The sequence below is a fragment of the Nipponia nippon genome, unplaced genomic scaffold (assembly GCF_047370975.1).
Source record: "Nipponia nippon isolate SJK-2023a ecotype South Korea unplaced genomic scaffold, ASM4737097v1 scaffold_11, whole genome shotgun sequence".
In the NCBI taxonomy this organism is placed as follows: Eukaryota; Metazoa; Chordata; class Aves; order Pelecaniformes; family Threskiornithidae; genus Nipponia; species Nipponia nippon.
This window is the reverse complement of record NW_028262302.1, coordinates 8,585,190-8,612,973: the sequence shown is the minus strand read 5'-3', so window position 1 is coordinate 8,612,973 and position 27,784 is coordinate 8,585,190. Positions and strand designations below refer to the sequence as shown.

The window sequence follows — 27,784 nt, the reverse complement described above, 5'->3', positions numbered from 1 at the left end:
GGTTGTCTTCTGTGAACAGGTGGACAAAAGAGATGCATGGAGGGGTGGATGAAAACTCTTTCTGAGTGGCTTTAAGTTGTGCTTGGTGGCGGGAGTACAGGTTTGTGCTTCTGTTGGGCTTGTATAAGGTATGGAACCATGTGCAATTTTTTTTTTTTTTGTCTGCTTCAATTGAATTTAAGGAAAAAACATACTCATGCAATTCCATCCTAGCATGTTGAAATGGACTTCTCTCCAGGTAATTTACAGCAGACCTGAGCTATCTCTCATTTTGACTCCCACTCTGAAGGCAAGTGAGTTCTGTAAACCTCATGTAAGGGAGAGAGAGCAGAAGCTTCTCCACCACTTGCCTACACCATTTGGTACTGCAAAAGGCCAAGCAATTAACACTAGCTAATTAACTTTATCTGACTACTATGCTGAAATGGTCACATTTTTTAAAGGTATTTATGTGGCTGATTTCCTGTTTTCAGTAAGAATTAGCCACCTTAACACCTTTAAACATTAAGCCCTTTTTCAGCTATATGCAGTCCAACTTAATCTCTTGTGTGTGTGTGTGTGCTCTGTTCCTCTCTCATGTAATCGATGTGCCCAAATTATAAACATTGAATCCCTGCAGACCAGCGATTTACTGAAAATTTACCTTGAATGGCACTGTATTTGCTGGTCTGTGAAAGACAACGTGAACAGGATCTCCAGAGAAAGGGGGTTATCAGGAACATTGGGAGACAGACAGGAGATATCGCACTGGGCAATGTGTATGGTCTGAAGAGAAACCAGAGTGCAATAGCTTGCTATATGCAAGGGAGTGTTTTACCAAATTGAATAAGAGGTTCTAATTTTGTTTCTTGAATAACCCAACGAATGTTGCTACTGCGGGGAAACTTTCTCCAATAAGGAGTAAGAATCAGTCAAGTCCTCACACCCCAACCTCCTGCATTTGTCGTAACACCCCTGTTGCAATACTTCATTACCACCTTGGCAAACGTGCCCTCAGACCCCACCCAGGGTCCCATCCAGGGAGCCAAACAGTAGGCAATAGTCCTTCTTCTCGTGCTAGTGTCTCTGCTCACCCAAGAAGATCCTGTGACAGCTGGAAGGCAGGTCTTGTTGCCTTTCCATCTCTTTGTCACCACTTGCATGTGGGGAGGGAAAGGCAGTGATTTGCTCTACCATACGAGAGACATTCTAGGGAGCCTGTGCCAACCTTGGCAGCTAGGGATGATGTATGATAAAATGGGAACAGCTGCATGTAACTGCCTGTATGTGCTCACAGGGCACTTGCTGGGACTTTGTGATCTCACATGCCCCTTCCAGACTGATAGCTGTAAAAACTGCATCTCCATAAAAGTAACGTGCTTAGCTTTGACTTTAAGTGTTAAGTCACATCCATTAATTATAATTCATGTGTTTTTGCCTTCCTTGGGAGTCATCACCACGTTATGACTGAAGATACCTATGGAATTGAAGGATATTTGGGTTTTATATCATTATCACAAAACTGTCTGATCAACATTTTCTCACTTCTTGAGGCAGAAAAGCAGCCAGGCACTGCATCTGCAGAGGAGACCAGCATCTCTGCCCTCCCAGCCCAGAGGCATGGACAGAAATATCTGGAAAAGGAACCAGCATCAAAGCTGCTCCTCACTAGTCCTTTCCTGCAACACCAGGACTGGGAAGGCTAGAGCCCATCACTACTCAGATCTTCATGACTTGTCTCAGCACTTGTAAAGAACCTCTGCAACTGGGCAATAAGCAGAGATGTTCTGAACAGTTTTGGGAAGAGTAGAACCAGGCATCTAAGACAGGGATCTTCAAAAAGTGATACAGTAAGTGGGATGTTGTTTACCAGTAGAAAATGCTGAGAAGAGGAGCAACTGCCAAGCTCTGGTCCTTGAAAAGAGCTATAGTCCTAGCTCAGTGATGGTGATAAGGCACTTGTGTCTGCTCCAGATTTTGCAGATACTGGAGTGAGTCCAGCAAAGGGCCATGAAGATGAATAAGGGATTGGAGCACCTGTTGTACAAGGAGAGGCTGAGAGAGCTGCGACTACTCGGCCTGGAGAACAGAAGGCTTATGGGGAATCTTATCAACATGTATAAACACCTGAAGGGAGGTTGTAAACAAGAGGGAGCCAGGCTCTTGTCAGTGGTACACAGAAAAAGGTTAAGAGGGAAAAGGCACAACTTAAGAAACGTTAAATTTTGTCTAGCCACAACAAAAATTGTTTACAATGAGGGTGCTCACACTAGAACAGGTTGCCCAGAGAGGCTGTGGAATTTACATGTGGAGATATTCAAAACCTGCCTGGACACAGTCCCAGGCAACTCGTTGTAGCTGACCCTACTTTGGGGAGGTAGTGTTTGGACTAGATGATCTCCAGAGGTCCCGTTGAACCTCAACAATTCCATGATTCTGTGATCAGCCAAAGACACACAATAATCCCAAGCCTTTAGGCAACAATGAAATCTCCTTTCTGACACTTTCATTTAGCCTAAGTAATAAAACTGTCATTAGGCGACACAGAAAATGAAAAAAAGAGCAACTATAGCCAGAGGGTTAGGTAAATCAGGTTGAAATTTCTTGCTTCACATAGTATTTTGTAATGATATGAAGTATAACAGGTTTTGAGAAAAGCACTGAGAAAAAAAATAAAAATGCTTTTCTCAGAACACCAACTACTTGGTGTTAAGAAAATTTTCTGCAATATTAGAAGAAGCAATTAAGTTCAGACCTAGATCTCCCATGTGACAGCTGATCACTCCAGTACTGGGTATATTAGGTACCAGTCATCACCCAGGAATTTCATGATTTTGGGAGGGAAACATGAGTGGAGTTTAGACCAGAACCTGCGGTTTTGAGACTTGTGAGGATCTGCAATGTGTTAGAACATGATTCACAAAAGAAGTGAAAACAGTAAAATTAAAAAAACATCTACATAGACATACATATTCTCACCCATGCAAACATGTGAGCAAAAACAATGTAGAAAATCACAGGGAACAATCAGTTTATCCTGAGTCTAATTTGTTGTAAATGAAACCTGTGGAAAACACTGCTCAAAAGAGCTATGGATTCTGCCTAGGAAAAAAAAAAATAAAAAAAATAGTTGAAGTCATCCTTGGTTGAAAAATGAAAGGGCTGTGAAACACTCATTTGGCTGACCTCCAGATGCCTCTAAAAAGTCAAATCTTGCACGTAGTTTGGGAAGATCCAATTTGAAAAAAACTACTACTGTGAGCTGAAGTTCTGCACAACTTGCTAAAGAAAGACATGATATTGGCAATTTTGCATGATGACCAGAATCATCATAGAATATAATGCCCAGTAGGACAACAAGGTGCAGGGAGCAGCTGTGATTGGGGTTTTGGGAGCCTCAGAGCCTACCTGGAAGGAAGTGAACATGCAGACCATCTATTTTAGGTACCTAAGTCTGATCCATAGCACCCAGAGTAAGTCAACTATGTTCCTTAGGCAGTGTGTGGGAAGTCATACATAATTTCAGAGGACCTAAGTTAAATGCTCATACAAAATGATGTGAACACTTTTCTATATCAAACTGGCTAGCCAAATCCCCCAAATGATTCAGCTGCTGCAGCACATAGACTCCTGGCCACAGAAGAAGAATCCAGAATCCCATAAACGTCATGGGAAGAGCTACACACTTCAAAGGGAGACTGAAAACAGGCAGCACATATGAAAGAGCATACTAAGTCAATGTCCTAGGTATGCTTTCATCTGAGGTCACTGAAACCCATATTCCAGAGAACTACTCTTTACCCCACTGAGGTGGTGGTGGGGGACAAGGGGTTGGGAGTGGTGTGAGGTAGACCCCATACTCAAGTTGAATTTATGTCCCTGCAAAGTAAAGAATTAAGATTCATTGGACTAATGAAAGAATGCAAACATAAACATGATTCTGTAATCTTGTGTCTAGACACTCCTGTGGGATGGGGGATACCTGCCTCACAGGCTACTTTTCACTGTTAAATGTCTGGAATTTCCCTGAAGTCTTTTGGAAATAAAAACCCAGCAACATCCAGGGCTTTGGGAAGAACATTTTATTGCTAAGCATATCTTTAAACAAAATGCAAATAAGAAAAGAAAAAGAATCAAAAAAGAAGAAGAAAAAGAAAGGGAAAAAAAGCAATAACATCACGATAACTCAAATAAAAATTCTTAAGGTTGTCCATAAAGCAACAGGGATATGGTAGAAGCCCACATACAGAAATGCACATGTTCCCAAAAACTGTCCAATAGAAACTTACACAAAAAAACAGAAAGTGTAAATCTTTTTCCCTTAACTTAAAAAAGGAAAGCAAAAAGGAAAGGAAGAAAGAAAGCAGGAAATCATTTCACAAGACTCCAAGACTCCAAGAACAGCAATCTTTTACAGACATCAAGATATAATCAACTTTATATAGTTTCGGCCAGTTAAGTCATCTAAAATCGTGCTTTCATACCTTTTTAAAACCTGTCTTTTTTTTCTTTTTAGTATAAAAAATAAAAAAGGAAAAAAAAGCTCAACCTCGCACACACGCACACGCACCACACACACGCACACATACACGCACTGAAAATATTTGTTAACATGAAAGCGTCTTCTCTCAATGTTTGAGAAGGCTGGTTTTTTGAATTTAAGTTCCCATGTGCGTGTGTATATTTGATGACACTTCTTCAAAGTCAAATATTCATGCGACTTATAAACACCAGCAAGAGTAGATTTCTAAACCTAAACAGCTGATTAGTTTTCATCCGTATACAGAAAAAGTGTACATTTCTGATATTCCAGAGTTCTCAATCCATCTTGTTTTTTGTTGTTTACCTCTCTGTCTCTCTCTCCCTCATTTGCTTTTTTGCACATGATAGGCATCACCGTCAAACCACCTGGCTATTGTTCTGTACAGTAAGATAATCCTTTTTGCAATAACTGGGAAAATGTAGAAACCAAACAACCAAATTAAATAAGTTAAATAAAAAACAAAAGACATTCCCAATTTAACTGTAAAACAGTATATATGCCATCAGGGTATCCATATAGAAACTATACTAGCAAAAAAAAATAGTAGTAAAATATGTAAACAAAATTTCTGTTGTTTTTTTTTTTTGACACAGGTAACTGTGACAAAGCTAAAACACACACTCTCTTCACATTTTCAGGTTTGCTTTTGTTGCCTGTTTTGTTTTACTTTTTGTTCTTCAAGAACATTCTCATTCCACATTAAGACCATAACAGAACTTCTGTTCCAGTCGTCCCGTCAAACATACCATGATAAATATATCTGTGTGTATATATATATATTATATTATTAAATTCCTTTTTTATTATTTTTTGTGTGTCACAGCAGCTTTATTTCTTTTCTTTTATATAAAAGAGAAGGAAAGGAAGAATGGGGCAAATGGAAAGACAGAGATGATCTGAAATGTCAAGCTACAAAATTAAAATATTACGTATGAAAAACAGTTTCATGTCAAAAAAACTATGCATTTTGCATTCTTTTACAAGTGTTTAGCTTTTCTGACATTTATGGGTCTTGTCACAAGTTGAACTCCGATGGTGTCTTTCTGATCTCTTTATTAAACTGATTTACTATTATTTTTTGCATGCATTGCAATCAGTCACAGAACCAGAACCCAGAGGAAGGCTCCTTTATTTTTGCATGGTATATTCAGCTTAGAATGGTTAACCATTTTTTAAGCATTCTGTTTTGAATCTTCAAATCCCTTTAACCATAGTTTGGCTGTGCTAACGCATACTAAGTGATATTCTCAAACAAAGCCAATGACTGATCAGAACAGACCCAAACCCATCTATTCTTCAGTTCAATTGCAAATACTGGAGCCAGATCCAAGGGAACCAGCTTTCCATGATATTTTTCTTCAGCACCACCCATCAGACACTTTCACTGTGTTGTTAGCAAACAACTTACTGCAAGACGACGGATTCTAGAGACAACACAACCAGATATGCAGAGTAAACACCATGGGTAGCTTTTGAGTTCGTATATGGCAATAGTCTCTATTTATTATGGATTATTTTTTTCCGAGATTTCTTCTCAACTCATGTCCTGGTTCCCCCCCCCCAGTGTTCCTCTCCACCCTTCCCTCCCACACCCAAAAGTAACCAAAAAAAAAAAACCCAAACAAAAAACAACCCAAGAAACCAAACCAAACCAAACCAAAAAAACAACAATCTCCAAAATCATTTATTCCCCTCCTCCAATCTCGAAAAATTATATGTATGCTGGACATGGCCAGATCAGTTTGTTCAATATTTTTTGTTGTTTAATAATGTTTGCATTTTTTTCTTTTTCCTTCCTTTTTTTTTTTTTAATAAGTAAACTGAAAAATTATCAATACAGTCAGGGATCACGAACATTGTTAAAGACTCACTTGGAGATACGAAACAAGTAAGCCAGGAAGTCTTCTACCTTTGCAGAAAGTTCAGCGGAGGAGGAGATTTGGAGACGTCCCAGTTCACTAACAGGGCAGAGCTGTGCGCGCCATCTCCAGAACGCTAAGTGTGCTTTATAATACATTAGGGCAGAGTTTGCTGACTCCAAGCGATGACTGAGACATTAACAGTCACTGCTGAAATTTTTTTTTCCCAATACTTTTTCCCACAAACGATATCTCCCAATCTCATTCGCTGCAATGGTTCTGCTATTTCAGTTAAATCTCATTAAGTATTTATATATTTATATATAAATAAGTATTCTTTTTTACACATAATACTCTTTGTCCTTGTTTTTCTGTTTCTTGTGGCCGCTCTTTGAGCTCTGCTGCTTCTCCTTCACGAGCGTGCCATTGCTCTGGGCTGAGTTGCTGATGTAGTTCCGCGTCTCGTCCACCTGATAGGACCCTTCGTCCCTGTTCCTGTACTTGTACATGGCGTACAGGAGGATGAGGATGCAGAGGGCGGCAGCAGCCACAATGCCGACGACCATCCCCGTTGTGCTGCTCGACTCACGGACCACCTCTGAGGCCCCCGGAACCCGTCTGATTCCTGGCTCCGTGGGGTTTGCTGTGGGCACATTACGGAACATGGGGGAAGTGATTAGCGGGCTCTTCAGCTTTGTGCTGTCTAGCTCATAGGCAGTGGGCAACGGAAGCAAGACTATGTCAGGCTGGGGTTTGAGCTCACGGTTATTCATTTTGCCGGCTGGCAATTTGGGCACCATCCCAGTCGAGGACGAAGCTGTGGAGCGGATCAGCTCAGGGGACAAAGACGTGGTAGTAGTCCTACCAGTTTCGGAGACTTTGTTAGGTCTAAAGTCCTTGGATTCCCACTTGGGTGCGTGTGCTTTGTAGCCACCTTCGAAGATTGAAGTGGAAAGACTCTTATCTGTTACCAAGGAGAAGGTGGTGTAAAAATCTTCATCATCAGTAGGGGGTAGGTTAGAGTCAAAGGTTTCCCCTGAGCCATACCCAGATATCACCAAGCCATCATCATCACAACCATCGCTGCCTTGGTCCGACAAGCAAGGTAACCCCGCCTCAGAGGTCATGGACAGGGAATCTTTGGTGGTCTCAATAATGGTGAGGAGGGGGCGAAAGGTAGGGGGAAGTGTAATGAAAGGTGCACGAGTAGCAATAGGAGGGATATCTAAAGGGTCTTCTACAAGTAGAGGGATAACTAATTCACCTCCTGGGATGAAAAAGAGAAAAAAAAGAAGATTAGTACGTTTTAATGACACAATGCACCGTTTTCAATTCACTCAATTCAAGGGCGAGAGAAGATTTGGGCATTATGAAAATAGTCTCAGGGATTAGGTTTCTCACCCTAACTACACTACCAGCATACTTTCCTGGGGGTGCCTTTCATTTTTCCCTCCCACCCTGCTTTGACGTTGGTAAACTTCCATTTCCTCCCTCTTTTAGCCTATGCTACGTATGTAAAGTGAAATACTCTGAACTTTTTGGGACCCAAAGTTTTGATTTTTGAAGATACTCTCAAGTGACTCTCTGGAAATCAATTTTTGGTAGTGATCTTTCTTAAGCATTTGGTTACAAGACTGTTTAAATGAATTATTTTTTACTTCCATAGAGCAATGTTCTCCTAGATGGATTTTATCATTCATCTTGCCAGTTTTTCCTCCTCTGATTCCTTTAATTTAAAATAACATTGGTATTTCTTCTTTGCCATTCAAGTCTGCTCACCTTCCGTAGCAGTTTATAAGGTCTTTCCCTAAGGCCTTTCCCATTCATCCATTTCTTCTTGATCGTTGCCTGGTTTTTAAACTGTGGGAAAGTTCATGAAAGTGAGGGACGGAATAAGAACCAAGTACTTACTGGTGTCGATGAAGGTACAGAGCTCTACTAAATGCTTGTTGATCTCTTTATAATCTTTCTTTACCATTCTGTTTGACACTAGCGATGTCCCTTTCCTTGCATCTTTTGGGGCTACTAATGCCGTACTATCTTCACCTTCAGTTCTTCTTGATTCTTCTTTGATTAAAAATTAAGATAGACTTTATTGTGATTGATGATATAACTGAATAAGGACTCTGATGACCCAAATTGGTACTTGAGCCCAGGAGTGTACTGCAGAAGTTGTCTTCACACCTACTGTTACTTCTTGATATGCAGATAGCTGTGATCAGTGCTACTTTTTCCTAACATGATGGCTATCTGCCTACAGAGGACTAAAAATGAGGCAGACTGATGGTCTACTCTTGAAGTAGAACAACAAAGCTATAGCTATAACATTTGTACCTTACCACAGTATAAGCTGCAACTGAAACAAGAAAATCAGTTCAGCATTTCTAAGATTTGGTTTCTGAGCAGCAATATTGCTACTTTTAGAGTAGTAGTCCTGTTTTTTCTATATATTGTAATATGACGGTACTTCTACTTTTGAGTGTATGGGTAATTAACACTCCACTGTTTTATTCTGATGTGGAGGCATAATTAATTTAACTAATTCATTTAGTTCAGATTGCATAGTCTTCTGCTGACATACAGGTCGCTGACACTTCTTTAGGGTGAGTCATATTGCTTTTGAAAGTTTGTGTACAAATTCTCCCTTGGGTAATTTTGCTTCGGCTAGCCACTTAAGTTAGCGGCTTTGTATATAAACTAAAGAGTTCATTTGACACCATGAGTAGTCATCTAGATTTGTTGGAAGGAGTGCAACTTAGTAAGAAGTATTTCTAATGCATGGGAAATTTTGATTTATACACACCATTGCTTAAGGAAAGATATGCAAAAGGAATTTTACCTTCTAAATAAATAATTCTGGTTTTTACTTATGTATTAATAACTGCTAATGAACAGTTTGGCATTGTTACAATGCTGAACAGCAGCAGGGTCAAAATTCTGCTCTCTCCTATCTACACTATATATTACATGCACTTGTTTCCCATTGAATACTGCCAGTAATGTCCATGGGAGTTCTATAAAAAATAGGGTCTAAAATCATAATCCCTTCTAAATATATTTGGAGAGCAATATATTTGAACAAATTACGTATTTGAAGATAGCAATATACTGGAAAAGGTACTTAACAGTTTGATTAAATCTGGATAGCTGAACTAGCAATATGGCTTTTTCTTATCCTTAATGAGAAACTAAGTGGTGACACAGTTTAATCAATTGAAACAGTCAGATTTATCTCAGAGGTACCAGGGCAGAAATTAGGCAAAAATAAGAAATGTGGTACTTTGCATACTTTCATGCAAAGTGAGTTTTAAGCTAGGATACAAAGGGCCAATTTGAATGTGCTGTTTAGTCTTCTGAGCTTCCTCAGCATGTTCATACCACTTTTGTTATTGGATAGAGGATGAAGAAATAAATATCATATGTGTAAAATAATGCCAATCTCTTCAAACTACATATCTTCAAAAAAATTATGCAAAAAGCAGAAAGTGTAGTTTGCCAAATGGCTAGATGGCATTTTGTGCCCATGCATCTCAGCTGTTTTCTGTGCAATGTAGAAACTAGAGCATGTAATATGATTTATATATGTCCAGAAGCCCTATCCATGGCTAGAGTAGAGCATCTATAATCCATGCAAACAGGTTGTCTCAGGATAAACTTGGAGGATGCCTCAGAGGGAAAGATCATCTGTGAGTCTGGTAAAAAATGAATAAAAATAATAGCATTTAAGTGTGCATTACATCAAATTGCATGAGTGGAGAATTTATGTTCCAGAAAATCAGGGATAGGTAGTGTCCCTTTAAATGATTTTTTGAGATCAGTGTTTTGGTGTTAAAAAGTAGGATTCATCTGTGATTTTCATTCACCATCTGTGACACCCAATTAGAAAAAAATTCATTTGGCAGCTTTTAATTGCTCATCTAGAGCTCTGAAGTGCCTTTGTTCTTAAAATCTATTATACTGGCACACAGCATCAGTATGCAGTTGATCTGCCACCCACTGGGGCAATATTTTGGGCAGTTTTCTTCCGAAGAGAAATTCTTTTGGTCCTATTAATGATTAATTTTCTTGAAGGAATCATAAATATCTTACATTTAATATGAAGACCTTTCTTTTGCCCCAGTAACCCTTGTCTTTAAAACTAGGTCATAGTTCTGTAGTTTTTGTTACTGTCGAGGACTTGAGCCAATGATCAAGACTAATGCAACTATAAAAAAGATCATGGTCTTTCTGAAATGTTAAGAAAAGTTGATAGAATTGCTATGGTAAGTGGGGTTTCACATAAGTGATATAGAGCAGATTGGAGCTTTTTGATTCCAGCAAGTCTGTTGGATGGAAGACAATAGGACAGAATCAGGAATGAGTTTTACAAAGTTTTAATCTCACAATGTATGTGAGAAGAGAAATAACTTCCGTACCAGGAAGATTGGATAAACTTTGATTTCCCATACAATTATTTAATCTCATCTCTAGTTTTATTCCAAATTGTCCAATGATCCATAGTATGTTTACCTGTATACTAAAGAAATAAAGAGACTGTTGAAGGTCCTTCACTAGGAATCACCTCTCCATCAAGGAGTTCATTTGTTACATTTACTTAAGACAACATACTTTTGAGGAGTATCAGGGAGATGGTTGTACGGGTGGTAATGATGCTTTGAACTTTTTTATTTTTCTTTCTGTCTGTAATGGAAGAAACAGTGAGACTGAAAAAAAGCTGTGTGGGAGAAGGTAACTCAGAAAAAGAACTCTAGGTATCAAATCTGGCTTCTGTTTTACTGGTATGTTAGGCATCTCCGCAAAGCTCACAGCAAGCTAGAAGTTGTAGGTCTAATAGGATGCAAGCACAATGAATACTTCTTGGGGGTATGTGATTTATAGAGGAGTTAGAACATCCTTTAAAATGGAGTGATAAAAATGCCACTCAGTCTAAAAGCAATGTGTTATTTAAGGATAACAAGGAATGTAAATTCTGAAAAGCTCTCAGGAAAGTGTGAGAAACGTGATCACCAATATCTATGGAGGGAAGCAAGTGCAAACTTTCATGTTATACCTGCAAACGACTCTGTTACTGGTACTACATTTCTACTCGTAAGAGACACAAGGGGGAGTCTGATGACAGGCAGATGATAAGCGTGCATGTAGGGGGAACCATCTTTCACAAAATGACAGCTGAGGCAGCAGGAAGCTGCCTAGAGCCAGTGGTCCTGTGATGGAGAAGTGGTGCCTCTTGTCCAGGGCCCCAAGTTAGTTTAAAAGTAAGCACTGAAAGACTTAAAAGACAAACTGCCACTCAGTTGCCAAGAATATCTTATGTGGGATTTGGATCCTGAAAGGCTTGCTGTGGAAGGCAAGTGCTTTAAAGATTTGGATCTCTAGAAAAAGCTTAAGAGGTGTCTCTGAAAAATCTTACATGACAATTTGGAAGGGAAATACATTTGCAGCAGGTTTAATGTTTGTATTTTCCTATCTGAAGTTTTTATTTTCTCAGTGTCTACCATTTTTTCAATCACAAAATTAACACTTTGCAGCCTCGAATAAAACTTACAATTTTAATTTCCAAATTGTTCTGTGCTTAAAAAAAATGGCAAGGATGCCACCCAGTTTGGGCCATGGCTTCAAAACAAATACTCACATGAGACTTAGATTCTGTTTGTGGATGATATGGGCTGTTTCCTGATAGTTACAGGTTTCTTTTCCCCCTTTTATCTGTTGGCTGTTAAGCACCAGTTAACTGTTCACTGGTATGCTGCAAGTTCAGGATTACTTTAGCAATCCAAAGATTTCACAAGGATTTTCCAGATTTATTTTTCACCTACTCTGTGCTTTCTCTCCTAAGCAGGCAATGGATGTTTCCCAAACAGAAATAGGGTTTTTAAAAAGCTTCTGTTGACAACACAGTGCCAAAGAATTAAACAAAAAGGAAACGGATAAAATGGTTTCCTCTGCAGTGATACAGATGCAAAGTTAGTTTGCCCATCAACAGTATAGTTGCAAAAAAATTACTGAACAGCAAACTGGAAGCAGCACTGAGAGAACTGAGGTCTGTGAGGTGGGAAACCTTATACTGAGCAGCCCAGTGCTCTGCTTGGCCTTCTCATTCCACGAAGCAAACACAGTGTTCATAATTCTGTAAAAGTTAGCCTTTAAATCTAGCACATATACTATTTTCACAGAGTTGTGCTTTTCTTTAAACTACCAAGATCATTGGGGATATAAAAGGACTACTTTAGCCTTGGAGCTGCCCTGCTTTTTGCTTTATGAGCATATTTATAGATATATAATTCATACCACTGGGGCTGATCGCCAGTAAGAGTTCTCTGCCACTGGAAAAGACAGCGTTAAAAATTTAATAGAAGCCTTATGAACTGTGAGGATGTTGTGGGAGAGTCATGAACACAGAGGGCACCAAAAAAAAAAAAACCCAAATCACCAAAAAACCCAACGCAAAAAAGTGTATCAGCTGCTGGCTTTCATCTTCAGAGCCACAACTACTTCACTGGAGTCTCAGGCATCAGACTGATACAGGACAAAAGGCACACAAAAATGAAGCCTGAAAGATTCATCTTCTCCTGATGGCAATACGGGACACACCCTTATCGTTTCTCTTTTCCAGCTGTGGTTGAAGAGCTTTTAAATGTCATCCATAAAGGCTGCACAACGCATCCATTTCTGTGGGCACCTGAAATTCTGCATCCAAATTCTGACATTTTCATTTTATTCTTATGCTGTTCCTCTGAAGTTTGACTCCACTTTCAGTATGAAATACTTGCCGCAGAAAATAATTCCTTACCTTTTTCCCCTCTGTACCAACACAATAATTCTTTATTAAATGATTGAGTTCATAAATTTCAGTCTAATGGTGTTTTAGTTAATTCTCCTTTGAGTCCTCTGAGGATAAAAAGGAGAAATTATTCAGAACATAGTCCCTGATTCACAGGAAAGATGATGCTAACACGAAACCTAGTAGATGAACATTCTTAATATTTTCTACTCTTAGCAGTCTGATGTAATTGCAATTGACAGTGAGTAGTAGAGAGAAAAACATCATTTTCACAATGAAATACTGCAACTTTTCATCTCAAATATCTCCTTTTCCTTTCAGAGAATATATAGTCCTCAAAGTGATTAGGTAAAACTGTACTTCTTCTGGTGGAGCTGGTTGAAAAGCATTTCCTAAGCCCCCCAAACTAAAGACATTAGTTTTTGCAGTATTTCCTAATACGTGGCTCATGAGCAACGGGAAGGTACAGAGCTCAAGAGGTCATGAATCCCATGTTAATGCTGGGCTGTGTTTCATTGCTGTAAATTCTTGGTAACCTTCATACAGTTTCAGTAAAACATATTAATACCTTCCAGAGAGGACCTGACATTGTGTCTGCTGGCAGGATTCTAGAGCAAAACCAAGTATTTCGGTGCCCAGACACTGAGCTGCTCTGAACCAATTGAAAGATGCCCTCTTCCATCTCCCATCATTATTTTAAACTTTTGTGATTAATTGGTGACAACTTCCTACTCAGCATAATTATTTGTTGTTTTCAGCATCAGTTGTTCAAGGTACTTGACAGTTGAACCTAATATACCTGCTGAGCACAGCATTACTACTATGCAGAATAGTGAAAACATATGTGCATATAAGGAAGTACAGCTTTTTCTTACTTTTACTCATTACTTTTTAAAGAAATTAATCCAAATCTCTTTTGAAGCAAGGAAATTTTAGAGGTTCAGTAGGAAAGTGTCTGCCAAATGTACCATTTCTGGATGATATTAGCAAGCCTGATACTAGTCATAATATGATGGGTGCATTTACCTGGTAAGAGTACACTTGAGAGTATCATTTAGACTGGACATCAGGCAGATAATCAGCAATGAAGAAAATTGATACAAATAAAACACTTTCATAGGAATAAAGTAGGAATGAGGTAGAGCTGCAGTAAGAAGACCCTGAGAGCTACCAAAATGCTAAAGAAGTCTCATCGTTTTTTACTTGACATGAAGGCTACATTAAATTTAAGTAGCATGAAAGAAAGTACCATTACTGGTGATTCATTTTGGGAAAGAGAAAGGAGAAAGAAAGCTCTAGAGAGGGACCGAGAAAGAATAGGAGCAAACTACCACAAGCTCCTTCACCCCCTCCTATGCACAATACAATCTGGTAATCAACAGTATACAAAGAGCACATAACATAAAGGCAAATACAAACTGATTCAAAAATAAATAAACGAACTTATACATTTTTCCTAAAACAAAACCATATACTAGAAAATAAAAATGCCACGTCAACAAGGTCAGAAAAAGGAAAAACATAACAAGTCATTCACTTTATCAGCAAAAGAAAGATTAAAACCTATGAGAACTGAAAAAAATGACGAAAATCAAAAACATTATTTCCTTTAAAAAAAAGTCATCAAAAATACATAAAAATATTTAGAAAGCATACCACATTGATTTCATAACAGTCAACTTACATCAACAAATTGCCCGCATGTTTTTTGGCATGAAAGGAAAAATTTACAAAAGAAAGTTGTGTAAGAATGCTCTTGGACAAGTAGCATTGCCACATTCTTGTAACTTGCTTTTTTTCGTTGTTGTTTCTTAAAAACTTTTTTAGCAAAATGTTTATTATTTCTTTTTTTAATATAATTGTTTTACAACAAAGGGCGATACAGGGAGGCAACAACACATACATCCACACCACATAACATGAAAAGAAAAAAATCTTGCACCTTAACAAATTTGAACTTGGTTTTTTTTCTGCTGTTTTTTGGTTGTATTTTTTATCTTATGTAAAGTTGTTAGCATATTACAGTTGAAAAATCCTGTACATTTTATAGAATTTACTTTTGCTTGTTTGCATATCTACATATACAATGTTTTTTGAAAAGCAAAGTTTGTTGCTTTTTTGCCTTTTTGGTCAATTTGATATATATTTTTTTAAACATTTTCTTTTTTTCTATAATTTTTGTGTGTGTGTGTTTTAAGGAATGGATGACTGCACATAAAATTTTAACAATGCTAAAGAAAGGGGTGGTGGAGGGGAACTTATGGGAAGAAAAAATGCCTAGGGTGGATGGAGTGGGAGTGTAAAAATCTATGAGTGTACTACACAGGAGATGAAGATGATGGGAGTGAATGTGTAAGTCAGTTGCCATGTCCATGTAAGGGCGGTACGGAGTGATCTAGCAGCATTAGAGCTTCTGGCTGTAAGGAAGGGATGGGCAATATACAAAAACAAATGAGCATATTCATGCCCATCAACAAAAAGAAAAAACAGAACTCTAACATTGACAGTCTCACAAACCCTAAGCTGCAACTTCTTCAACATGCAAGTTACAAAAATTTAATAATTATAGTATTAATATTTACATTTTCATTAAAGGTTCTCAAATTATAAAAACAGTTAAAACTTTTCCCTACTAAAAATAGCAGTAAAAATACATAAACTAATAATAATAATAATAATAATAACAACAACAACAACCACCACCACCACCAGAGAGTAAAACAAAAAACCAAGGAAACTAGTTTTATGCATTGAAATTAGAACAACTTCATCTGTAGCTACCCACAGCCTCCTTCTTCTAAAAATCATCCTCTCTGAAGTCCATCAAATTGACATCAGTATTCTCAGTAATTTGAAACAAACATATCTTGGGCACATCAAATCACTGTTTTGAATGTAATGACTGTGCTGGCACACCCCTTCCCCACTCTCAAATTAGATTGCTTTTATATTCAGATTCTCTGGAGAATCTCAAAAATACGGCTGTAGGATTCTGCCAGTGAAGTAGTTCCTTATTTAAAGAGGGAAATAGAGGGAAAAATTGCAGAAAACAATTCATAACTCTTTTGTTTTGTTTGTTTTTTTTTCATTATTAGATTGGAACAAACCAAATCTAAGATAGAAATTTAACCATTGAAAAGAAATGCATCAAAATATAACTATGTAGAGATATACTAAAAAAAAAAGCAAAAAATGAAAAAGAGCACTTCATTCCCAGGAAGAAGGGCGATAAGAACAATTGTGGGGTTTTAAAATTTTATTTTTAAAGAAAAAATTATTCCACACACTTTCAAAGATGAACGAACCAGATGCACACATTGAAAGGAACAGACAAAGCAGTCTAGGGACACTTTCATCATTTGGATTGTTTTTTGTTAAGAATTGGATTCTCTTCCCTTCCCTCCCCTCTCATTTGAATTTGTTTTCAATTGTTGGCCAAAAACCCCACCACCCTCCAGTGTTGCTTTTTTTTTTAATAGATCTTTTTTTTTTTATCACTTCTTTTTAAAATAAACATGGAGAGGAAAAAAAAGGACGTGCAGTCTGGATGTACGTCATAAATAGACATAGAAAAAGATAGAAGAAATTGGCTGAGATCGACAAATGGGTTATATAATAGCTTAATTTTACTGTAGGATGTTAATAATAATGCATGCTTAAAGTAAGTTGCATTTAGGGAAAGTAGAAAAACAGAAGAGCAAGCAAGGACTTGGGGGGCGGGCAGGCGGAGGTGGGTAGGAGGGGCAGGGGGTGTACCATCCATGCCTCTCCAGAAAGGGGAAAGCACATTCCAGCAGGTTCTCTGCATTACTGGGGGAAGTCAGAAAGGGAAAAGCGTGAGGAAAAATCGTAAGCTATGCTAGGATACACTTTTCACCCTGACTATGACCTTGTATTTGGATCAAACACTCAATACTCCAGACTCCAGCCCTTATTCTGGCCCTAACTCTCCAAGGCGTTCCCAGAATGAGTGACATTTATTTTTCTGCCTAGTCAGACTGGGCTTACTCCTATAAGTGCTGATCAGCTCGAGTAAAGGAAGAATTAGTTCTTACAAACACACTCTGCTATGCTGGGAAAGGCTATGGCTGTAGTTAACATTTATTTGAAGTGGTGAGCAGTTATTCAGACATGCTGAATATGTCCTTGATTACTGCTGGGGGCCCACCTGTTAGCAATATTTGGTAACAAGGCCATATGATTTTGCACAGGCAAACCTGGCACTGCTAGCATTAAGACTGAGACTAGTTTCTCCTATGCTACAAAAGGATTTGAAGGTCAAGACGATATTACTAATCAGTTCTATTTGAGTCTTTACTAAAACTGGATCCCAAATACTGTATGTCCTAGAGGGGTCCTCGGCTTCCTCTGAATTCCCTAGACAACACATACAATGTCCATATTTTTCTTGTATAAAGACCATCATCCTGACATCAGAGGCCTTCTAAGAAGGAGCTCAGGACCCCAGCAAAACAACCTGTTCTGCCTGATGTTTTAGGAGAGGGCAAATGTTATATATAAAGCTTTGGACCCTGTCCACCATGAATCTCTCCAGGAGATGGGAAAAGCAGGCTGTAAGCACTGCATGTACCTTAGCTTTCCATCAGGAATGCCAGCAAAATCATTTCATAACCCATCGTAAAGGTCATGCCACCACCAATCACTGGAAGTGGGTGGCTATCTTGAGCTCGAATTTCTGGGAAGAATGGGGCTATCTGCCCTGTAGATGTGGCCAGGGGCACTTTTGTATAAATATGGTAACAAACAGGTAGGATGTTTTGGTACATATTAACATGAGGAACAATAGCACCTCTAAAGGCACTGAGAGATCAGTATTAGTTCTGGCGAATGTTAAATAAGCATAAAACCCACAAAACTTAAATAGCCCAGATTGTTTTTAGATGCATTACTGAAAAGTGTCCAGTTCTGAGACGAGTTATATGAGAAAACTATTAACTCCTACTTCAGAACTGATAAGGTTGTGCTGACTACCAGCACAGTGCATCTGTAGCTGGAACGTACCATGCCTTTGCTGGAAGACTGCACTGGACCTATCTCCTACATCCCTTTGGAAAACATGTTAGGAAGGGAAGAGGTCCAACCAAAGAAGAGGAAACCTGGTCAGGGTGATCTCAGGGACAGAACATGCAGGTTCCAGGAAGCAAAACGTTGGTCTATGTAGGAAATTTTGGAGATTCATTTGTGGATCAGAAAAGATTGGCTAGGAACAGAAAAAAAATTACAGAAGTGAGGCCTTTGCAGACCTCAGTAGAGATTTTTATTTGGTAAGGTTTCAAGGCTAGTGTCCCTGGACACCACTCCCTACCAGGATTCTGAGCCTCTGGTTTAATTATACTTAGGGAGTTTCACAAAGAGGCATTTAAGCTTTGAATTTTAATCAGCATTTGTCATGACTTGCAGCTGGATTTTCAGAGTAGTGAAATATCCCCCTTCAGCACATTAGAACTGAATGCCTTCTCTTTGATGCAAAACAGACTGTAAGGCATGGGTCTGGTTGCCAACTGTGCAGCCTATGTCAGGCCACTCCAGCAAATACTTATGCCCTATTTGATGATAAATGCCTAACTCGTTGCATGAGGGTCTGGAAAAGCCTTTTGCTGCCTGAAAGATCAAAAGAGTTAAAGAACCACAACTGGAGCCAGAGACACTTAGAAAGATGACAAGATTTTGTAAAGGAAATCTTGATGTTAGACTTACAAGAGGATTTGAAGGGTGCTAAGCAATTTTTTCTTTACGTGGTCAATACAGAGGTGCTTGAACAGAAGCAGAGTTCTTTGGAAAATCTGGGTCCAGCAATTTCTGCTGAGGCTACGAAAAATCTTCTCCAGTTTTTAAAAAAATCTAGCTGTTGATAGTCAAAACTAGATGTCCTAATTTGAAAATTGGATCCTAAATGTTTCCACATGAAGCTACACAGACAATATTTTATTACCTAACATTTAGCAAATTATTCCTCAGAAAAGCAAAGATTAAAAAGTATAACCATTGCAGCCTTTTTTTTTATTTTCAAAAACTTAAAGTAGACCAAAGGACTAGGAATAGAGACATCTGTACTATCAAGGCTTACAAGCTTCTTTTTTGAAGGATTGAGCCAAGGTAGCCAACTTTTTCAAATGAAAAATCCACATTTTAAAAAGGAGAAATTTTTACAAAAAGCTCCTTGTTCAGCAGCTTTAATTATAAAGTTATATTTTTCTCATTTTTTGTTTTCATGTTGCATTTTAAAATGCTGCTGCTGAAGGTAATGAGTATTTCTGTGTCTGTTAAAGAGCAAGAAGATAGACGGTAAATTAGGATCTAGGGCTGCATTACTGTCCCCAGGTTCGTGCTAACCTCTGGAACTTCTGTCTCCTACCACCCTAGTCCTTGGGCTCCATCAAGCTGACAGTTTATCTCTTCCCTAACACACTGAACCACACCTTCTTTGGGTTCTGTGCACTGCAACACAACTCTATCAATATATCTCATTATTAACCACATGTACCAGCTGCTGCTTCTGACCTAGTTGCCTAGCTATACTGTTGCTGCACTTCAAATGTCCAGGATTGCCTTCTGGCCTAATCATGCATCCCTCCTTATTCAGGATATTTTTCTTTCTGTATTTTTATGCACTGTAATTGCAAAACAAGGATGAAGCCAGGAAATTCTTTTTTTTACTTTTTGTACTTTGACCTAATTAGAATGGGACCCAAGACTTTCAGTGCTAAAAGAGAGCATGCGTTTCACTACTGCATAATCTGGGCTTCCAAACTGCTGTTATGTTTGTAAGTTTACTTTATATATCAGGCAGCACCCTTTTAGGGTCATTTAAAGCCATATGCATTGGGCAAGGATACTAATGACACATACTTCTAAGCAGCTGATACTATCAAAATATCAGTGAAAAGAAACAAATGGAGAATTTCCAGTGAACTGGAAAGTGTTCATTTTTCTGTAAAAAGTTTACCTACAAAATAGAGAAAAAGGTACTGTTAGCTATGCATCTGCTTTTAGCTTCAAGATATGTTGGCAGCATTTTCTCCTCTGGCTAGAATACTTTGGTAGGCAGAAATATACGTTAAATAAATAAGGGGGGGGAGGGGGAGAATCCCTGCAAAAATCTCCACCACAGGCATATGTCTGTACACCAAGGAAGAGAAGAATCTTCCCAATTTCCAGTGATTCCACTGTAAAATAAATACATACACAAACACAGACTAAGAGACTTGGTTCTCTCCCTCCCCCTAAAACTGGTTAAGTATGGTCTGCAGTTGTTTAAAAGTTAGTGAATTTACCTCTTCCTAATATAAATACTAGAAATGCTAGATCCAGCATGAAACCCTCCTAAGAGCTATAGATGCAGCATGGCTTTTCTGATTGCCCACAGCTGAGTCATTATCATTTTCATATGGGGAAAATGGGAGAAAATGAGCAGAAGAGGAGGGAGATTGTTCTACAGGACGAAGTCCCAAGAAAGAGGAGGCAGGTGGGGAATTCTGGCAGGAATCTGGGAAACTTGGTGTTTCTAAATGGTCCTTCCTGCTTGTAGTAGCTCCCAAAACAATCTGTTCATTCTTGCATGCTTTTAACCTTTCTCAGAGTAGCATTTTTCAGACATCCAGACAAGTGAATGCTTAGCAGACCACAAATAACAAATAGCTTATAGATTAATAGGAGTAAAATACTAATTTTCAAGGCAACCCCTCATCTCTACCACTAACTCAGAATAAAAATCTGTTCCTGTGATTCCCATTGGTTATCTGCACTAATTTAAACCATAAAAGAAGAGCATTTGGTTAGCTGGTCCACTACAAAACACAGAGAGATAAGAATAGCCTAAGAAGATAAATTAGTTATATCACTTCCCTTGCACCAGCTGTTTGTACTGGCAAAAAGCTCTCTCATTCTAACCCTACAGGCACATCTGAAGCTCAAAAATAAAAAAGCTAATCTATAGTAAGAATGTCTACATGAGCACCACTGACAAAGTCCCACATGCTGTCCTGTTTGTTTTTGTGTGTAAGAGTTAATTAATGGGGCTTCTTTATTCTTCTAGCAATGATCTAGAAAACTATCAAATACAAAAGCGTATTTACAGCTATCAGAGCTAAGGAAATCATAAGGCTAAACTGTCATAGCTCTCTGAAGTAAAGAATTTTTCAGGTGTTTACCATAAGCTTATTATCTTTTCACACTCTTCCGAACCAAAGGGTATTTTGATGCTTCCGGTGCTAAGCAGTGCATCCAGTGTCACTGGCCTGAAAGCATTCTTCCCGTGCATCTCTACTCAACCGTCTCTTTCTCCTGGGAGAAGAATCTGATATGTTTTTTTGAAAGACTGAAGATTGACACTTGTAGTCAGCCCAGCTAAAGCTTTTTTAGGTAAAGCTAAACTTATTTAATCTTAAAAGTCAGTCACATGGGAAAAAGTCTTTTTGAATCCTGAGGGATTTTGCAACCACAAACCAGATCCTTATACTGACAAACTCAGGAGCAGAACTCCATCCAGTAATTTGAGTGGGAGCAGGAATAGTTTACTGTCTTTGGTCTAAACCCATGCAGTACATGTTTCCTGCGTATTTACGATATATTAAAATGTACATAAGTTTTTGCTTATCTGCAAATGTAGAGCAGCAAGGCTATCTTAGTGTCTCCTCCTTTCTTCAGTGTATACAGTTATGAAGCAGCCAGATAAAAATACGTGTCATCATTTTGTCCGAATGCTAGTGAATGCTCCATGACTACCAAATTCCTTCTTGGTGTTTGTATTCCAAGAAGTCTTATACTGTCATACCATTTAATATTACTTTTTTAGAATGTACCAGGAAACACATCAAGGCAACTCTCAAATATACTGTCTGAGGGATCAGTAGGCACATCTGTATATGAAACGTATGTCTTGGAACACTAACTGGGGGTAAGTACATGGGCAAATTGAAGAATTTAGGAAGTTCTTAGATGCAGGACTGGTTTGAATGTCCAGATCCTAAAAGACAACTGAAATGTGTGTCTGTGTAAGGAGGGTATGCCATACTGAGATACGTGATGGAAATAGTGCCTACTTGGCTGGCACACAAATAATCTCGTAGGTGCAGCTAAATTGTAACCACATGAAGATCTGGATATGTCATGAATGCTGTTTTGTACCTCACCTTACTGTTGACTCTGCATTATCCTCTGTTGGAGTTGTACACCCAAGTTAACTGATGCATAACAGTTATTCCTATGATCTCCTCTGTTCATATGTAATTACTCGTAAATATATTTTCATATTGGATTCTTTAAGAAGAAGTCAATTCCAGTGCAACTCAGAAATAGACAGGACCCATTTTCAGTGCAATATTTTTAGTCACTTGGATGCTAGGCTACACTTGCCATTTCTGTTGAAAGATCCTACAAAATAATCTAATTCCCCCCTCAGCTAGCATAAGCATATTACATTCTCAAAGTCTGTAGCTAGTCTAGCTGCAAGTGACTCAGTGGATGGAACTTCCTCCCTTGCTTTGTGAGAGGAGGATCCAAAGCATAGTAGATTCACCTTCAAATGGTTTATCTTGCAGAGAACTTAAACTTCTCTTCTGATGGCAAATTAGCGATCCTAGCTCTGCCCCCGATAACCCCTCTTTCAGTATTTCCTCCTCCTCTTACAGACATAAATCAGTGCTGGGAAGAACCTGCATTTGCAGCTTGTATCCAAAGATAGCTGCTGTGCTTTTATCTTGGAGCTGTAAACAAAAAAAAGTAAAGGAAAACCACACAAAGAAAAATGTTGTCCACTTCTTGGATGGCTGAATAATCCAGGATCATCCCAGGCATTACTTATCTCTCCAGAAGACATTCAAGATCTAAAGCATTTCACTTTATAAGCCTCTTCAGTGAAGCGGCTGAAGCTTATTCTTGAGGATACATGGGAAACAGTACTACTACAGACCTTTAACAAGGACCTTTAACAGTGTACATACTGGACTAAGGAACTTTCTTTGACAAGCTGTAGAAGAAAAAAGGGGTGTTAATGAATGAGGATAAGTTGGGTTATACAGACATGGTGATGAATTCCAACTGAAAAGCAATACATGATTTCCTTGGATATGATATCAAGCCAAATATTGAAGTAACTGAGAAAAAACAATAAACCTTGTCTGTTCAGCATTGTGAACATCAGTCCCTGGTAAAATGTAGAATGAAGGGAATTTAAAATGTGATGGTTGGGAAGAAGCTTACTCCAGTAGGCTTTGGACAAGATTCATTTACCTGTGCCTTCACACCTAAACTTGTTTCTTTCATTAATCAACACTATTGAAAAGGGCATGATAAGTATCTGCATGTTCTCTTCTATTAAATTTGAGCACTTTTACATCCACTCCTAGATTAACTAGGGTGCGAGAGTTAAGAATTGAAGTGACCTATTCAAACTCATGTAGAAAAACTGTGTCAGGGACTCAGAAGCACGTCTTCCAAATGATGGCTTATCCATTGGTACAGCCTTGCTCACAATGTTACTCTTCTTTGGGATTTGGATGTCAAAGTACATTCTTTCTGCTGTTGATTAAATTGGAATAATGTTATTCCCATACCAAAACTGAAAGAAAGCAAGCCAAAAACCCCCATGGTTCCCATAGCGTAAGTTAAATCTTGACAGTGCAAAATGCTACTGGGGAATTAACTAGCCAGACAAAACCCTGAAGAATGAAGAGAAAAATGCCTCAGTGCTAGCTGCTGCAGTTAAAATTAATTAGACTGGAGTTAATAGAAATTTTTGATCTGTAATTTTCCTTATGCTACAAGAAGTCTTTGGGACTCCAGAACTGAGGACAAGCTCTTCGGTCTCCTCTTCAGACAAGAACAAGTCAAAATATTCCTCAGAATTAAAACAAGGGTTGCCACACAGCCATGCTGAGAAGGCTAGGTCAATTTCCCCACCAGCAAAATGAGCTGATGCTGGGTACACTAAGGCTTTGTTTAATACCCGGTTACCTGTAGAGGAAGAATGTTATGTAAGAGACTGATGAGAAGATCCCTACCAAGTAGACTGCTGATAGGTTCTGCCAGCTTACCATTGGGAAGTGGTAGAAAATCCTAGGTAGAAATCCTGATACTGAATCATAAAATTGTTTGGGTTGGAAAAGAACTTTAAGATCATCAAGCCCAACCGTTAACATAGCACTGCCAAGTCCACCGCTAAACCATGTCCCTAAGAACCACGTCTACCCGTCTTTTAAATACCTCCAGGGATGGGGACTCAACCACTTCCCTGGGCAGCCTGTTCCAATGCCTGACTACCCTTTCAGTGAAGAAGTTTTTCCTAATATCCAACCTACACCTCCCCTGGCGCAACTTGAGGCCATTTCCTCTTGTCCTATCGCTTGTTACTTGGGAGAAGAGACTGACCCCCACCTCACTAGAACCTCCTTTCAGGTAGTTGTAGAGAGCAATAAGGTCTCCCCTCGGCCTCCTTTTCTTGAAACTAAACAATCCCAGCTCCCTCAGCTGCTCCTTGTATGACTTGAGCTCTAGACCCTTCACCAGCTTCATTGCCCTTCTTTGGACACGCTCCAGCATCTCAACGTCCTTCTTGTAGCGAGGACCCAAAACTGAACACAGTACTCAAGGTGCGGCCTCACCAGTGCTGAGTACAAGGGGACGATCACTTCCCTAGTCCTGCTGGCTACACTATTTCTGATGCAAGCCAGGATGCTATTGGCGTAAACATAAAAAAATACAGCCACAACTCTTCCTCTGAAAAGGAAAAAAGGGAATGCCAACCTTTTGAGCAGTATGTTAGGTGTTGTTCTCTCACGTCAGTTCAGAGGATGTGAGATGCTCTTTCCTTTTGATTGTACTAATGTTTAAATGCACCAGAATCCCCTTGAGACCTCAAGCAGAGGTGTTTGGAGACAGAATGCCAATGACTATTAATCTGTGCTTTGAAGTCAATTCTCCTACTAGGCAGCACTTGTAACTGCATCAGAAATACAATAGAGCCAACTAATGTATGAACTATCTAGCTCTGAAGCACTACAGGGGAGCCCTTTGTATAGGAGCTTTCAACATGTGAGCTAGTTCTGTCTATCATTTGGAAGACAAGAGGGGATAGTGCTGTGATTCAGGCATTTTGGGATGGATTTTTGGCAGGACTTCTTGTTTGTTTGTCTTTATGGGCAAGTTTAATACTAACCAGGAAATGCAGAAGCATAAAGAGAGGGGGCCTTTTTTGCAGATTTCCTTTTGAAAGTTCAGGATTACAGTGGTGAAAGACTGCTGCAGGCAAGTTTGAATCCTCTTTTTCAACATAGTGAATGACTGGAATAAATGCTACTGTGATTCAGAAGCTAAAGCTTTAAGCTGTTTATCAGAGGTTGCATTATAGCAAGAAAGTGGCTGGGAAGGGTATTTGCTCTGTTTTCATAACAGATTGGATTAGAAGAGAAACAGATCTCATTCCAAAAGTTAACCTACTTTAATATCGATGATAATGATGATACTTGGGTGTATTTCAGAAGAACACGTAAAGATAGTTCGTCCATGAATAAAGCTGAGGAGCTGGACACCAGAATTCTTCAGGTTCATTCAGAATTTAAGGACTTTTTGAACAAAAATTCAGGATGACTTCTGCTACTGATTAATTCTGCTTACCTCATTGGTAAGCTAGGTGGCCTTGGCATCCTTTCTCCCTTATCTTCACACTGTGATAAGATAACATATATCCCACTATCACAAATGTTTAATTGTTTTCTTTATTAGAGGAGTTGAAGCACTAACTTTCAAAATGTGGTGGTTAATATTCATAGACCAGGGCAGGTCACATTGCTGCAGAATCACTAAAGAGATATATAGTCATACCATTGAATATGTTTCCCATACCACTGCTTACTGTATTACCTGAAATATTTACATCTAAATTTTAGGGTCATTGTTAGAAAATCAACTAAAAGATGACTTTGCATAGCTATTAACCGTCATTTCTGAGCTTCATGGTTTAGTAATTCACAGGAGCATAACCATCATGAATACCTGTGAAATGAAAGTTAACTGCAGATCAAGTGTAATAGAATGGAAAGTTAATTAAAAGAAGCTAAAAAAAATCTTATCGTATTAGGTTTTCCTCTGCTATGAAGTAAGACATTATATGGTTAGATTTTAATAGGAAAGTCTATTACTTTTTCGTAGACTCTAATTTCCTTTATCTGTATGAGCCACAAAATTTTCTCATGCAGATTTTTTTTCTGATGAATTCATTATTCCTATTCATATTCTAATTATGGTCTTAAGCACAATCAAACAGAGATGGAACTGGAAATATGTTAAAAGAACAAATGCTTTACTGGGGTAATTCTGCTATTGGCAAAACTTGCAGCTTTGAACTATATGAATGAATTAAAAAGGTGTTCGAATTCTAACCTTAGTGCCCTGAGATTTACTGGTTTATTAGGGTATTAATGAACAGCACTGTTTTGAAGTTTGAAGAAAAACTTCATCTTCAAAAGACTCATAAACATGTGAGCCTGTCTGGGTCCTTCCTTGCCTATTGAAAAAAGGACACTGAACATGGACAGGCATGTAGACCAACATTATGCTGGAGAAGAAGTGGCAGATTTGCTTGTTATTCCCAGTGCCTAAACAATGCATGCTAGTCTTACATGGTAAATTTAAGTGTTTAATGCAAAGTGGCTTCTTTTCACAACCTTCCATGGTATTGAGTTATCCATCAAAATGGAAGCATGCCAGAAGCCAAATTATCAACTGCTTGATTTCTACTACATGGTACACAGGTACATGCAAAGGACACTCTCCTTCTCAACTTCTATTCATTTCAGCTGCCTCACTCTTGGATATGTGAATGCCCCATGTTTTCAGAAGTTTGTCTGTGCTTGTTTATTGGCTAATGAATCCATACAGGACACTCAAATAAATAACGTTGACGTAAGTTGCCATTGCCACATTATAGCTCCATCACAATTCCTTATTATTTCACTGTCAGGTAATTTAGTAGTGGTAACCTCAGTTGAAAAATACAGAGAAAGGGAACCAAGTGGCAATTCAAACATATAACTACAAAGAGAAGAATTCAGCACAGAAGCACTAAGGATGACAGCTGTATGTGCTCTGTCTTCATAGGTAGGGAGGAAGTGCATGGAGTTAACTGGCAAAAAGTGCTTCATTTCTGCTCTTTCCTCAGCTTCACCTTTCTCTTAGAAAAATACATTCCACTTTGAAAACTCTGCCATGGGGTTCCATGCTTATTATGTCTCAGTGGATGCACTTCCAACTTGAAAAATATCTGATCTATTTCCAGCTCTAAAGATATCCTTCATACCAACTCTCTGCCAACCCAAGTTTGGGATCTGAGAGTCAAGTTCAGGTCTCCCATCATCACCACTCATAAGGAAAGACTGTAGGTCAACGTATTCCCTCAGAGACCTTGTAGCTACCCTATTGCCTTCAGTGGTTTTACAGAAATATGACTGGCTGAACTTGTAAATTGGACGTAGGTAAATGACTCCACTGGAGAAGTGAGAAACGGACTGGAACCCAGCCCCCAGCCCCAGTGCTGTGTGGAGTCTGCAGGGACTTACAGGATACAAAACCATTAAAGCCAGTGGACTGGACTCTAAAAGCAAACAC

The 27,784-nt window shown here is 38.7% G+C and overlaps 1 protein-coding gene across 13 annotated transcripts in view; it reads right to left on the bottom strand.

The window, feature by feature from the left end:
- Window positions 1-6,300: 6,300 nt before the first annotated feature.
- Window positions 6,301-27,784, bottom strand: part of NRXN3 (neurexin 3) — a 1,031,986-nt gene continuing 1,010,502 nt past the window's right edge. For 8 of the 13 annotated variants that reach the window (XM_087747422.1, XM_087747424.1, XM_087747427.1 and 5 more), the window contains one exon: window positions 6,301-7,648. In XM_087747422.1, coding sequence (XP_087603548.1) covers window positions 6,723-7,648 — 926 coding nt within the window. In that variant the 3' untranslated portion in view covers window positions 6,301-6,722. Of the gene's footprint in view, window positions 7,649-13,203; window positions 13,270-27,784 lie in introns of those variants that run through there. The other 5 variants (XM_087747429.1, XM_087747432.1, XM_087747435.1 and 2 more) reach the window with 3 other exon arrangements.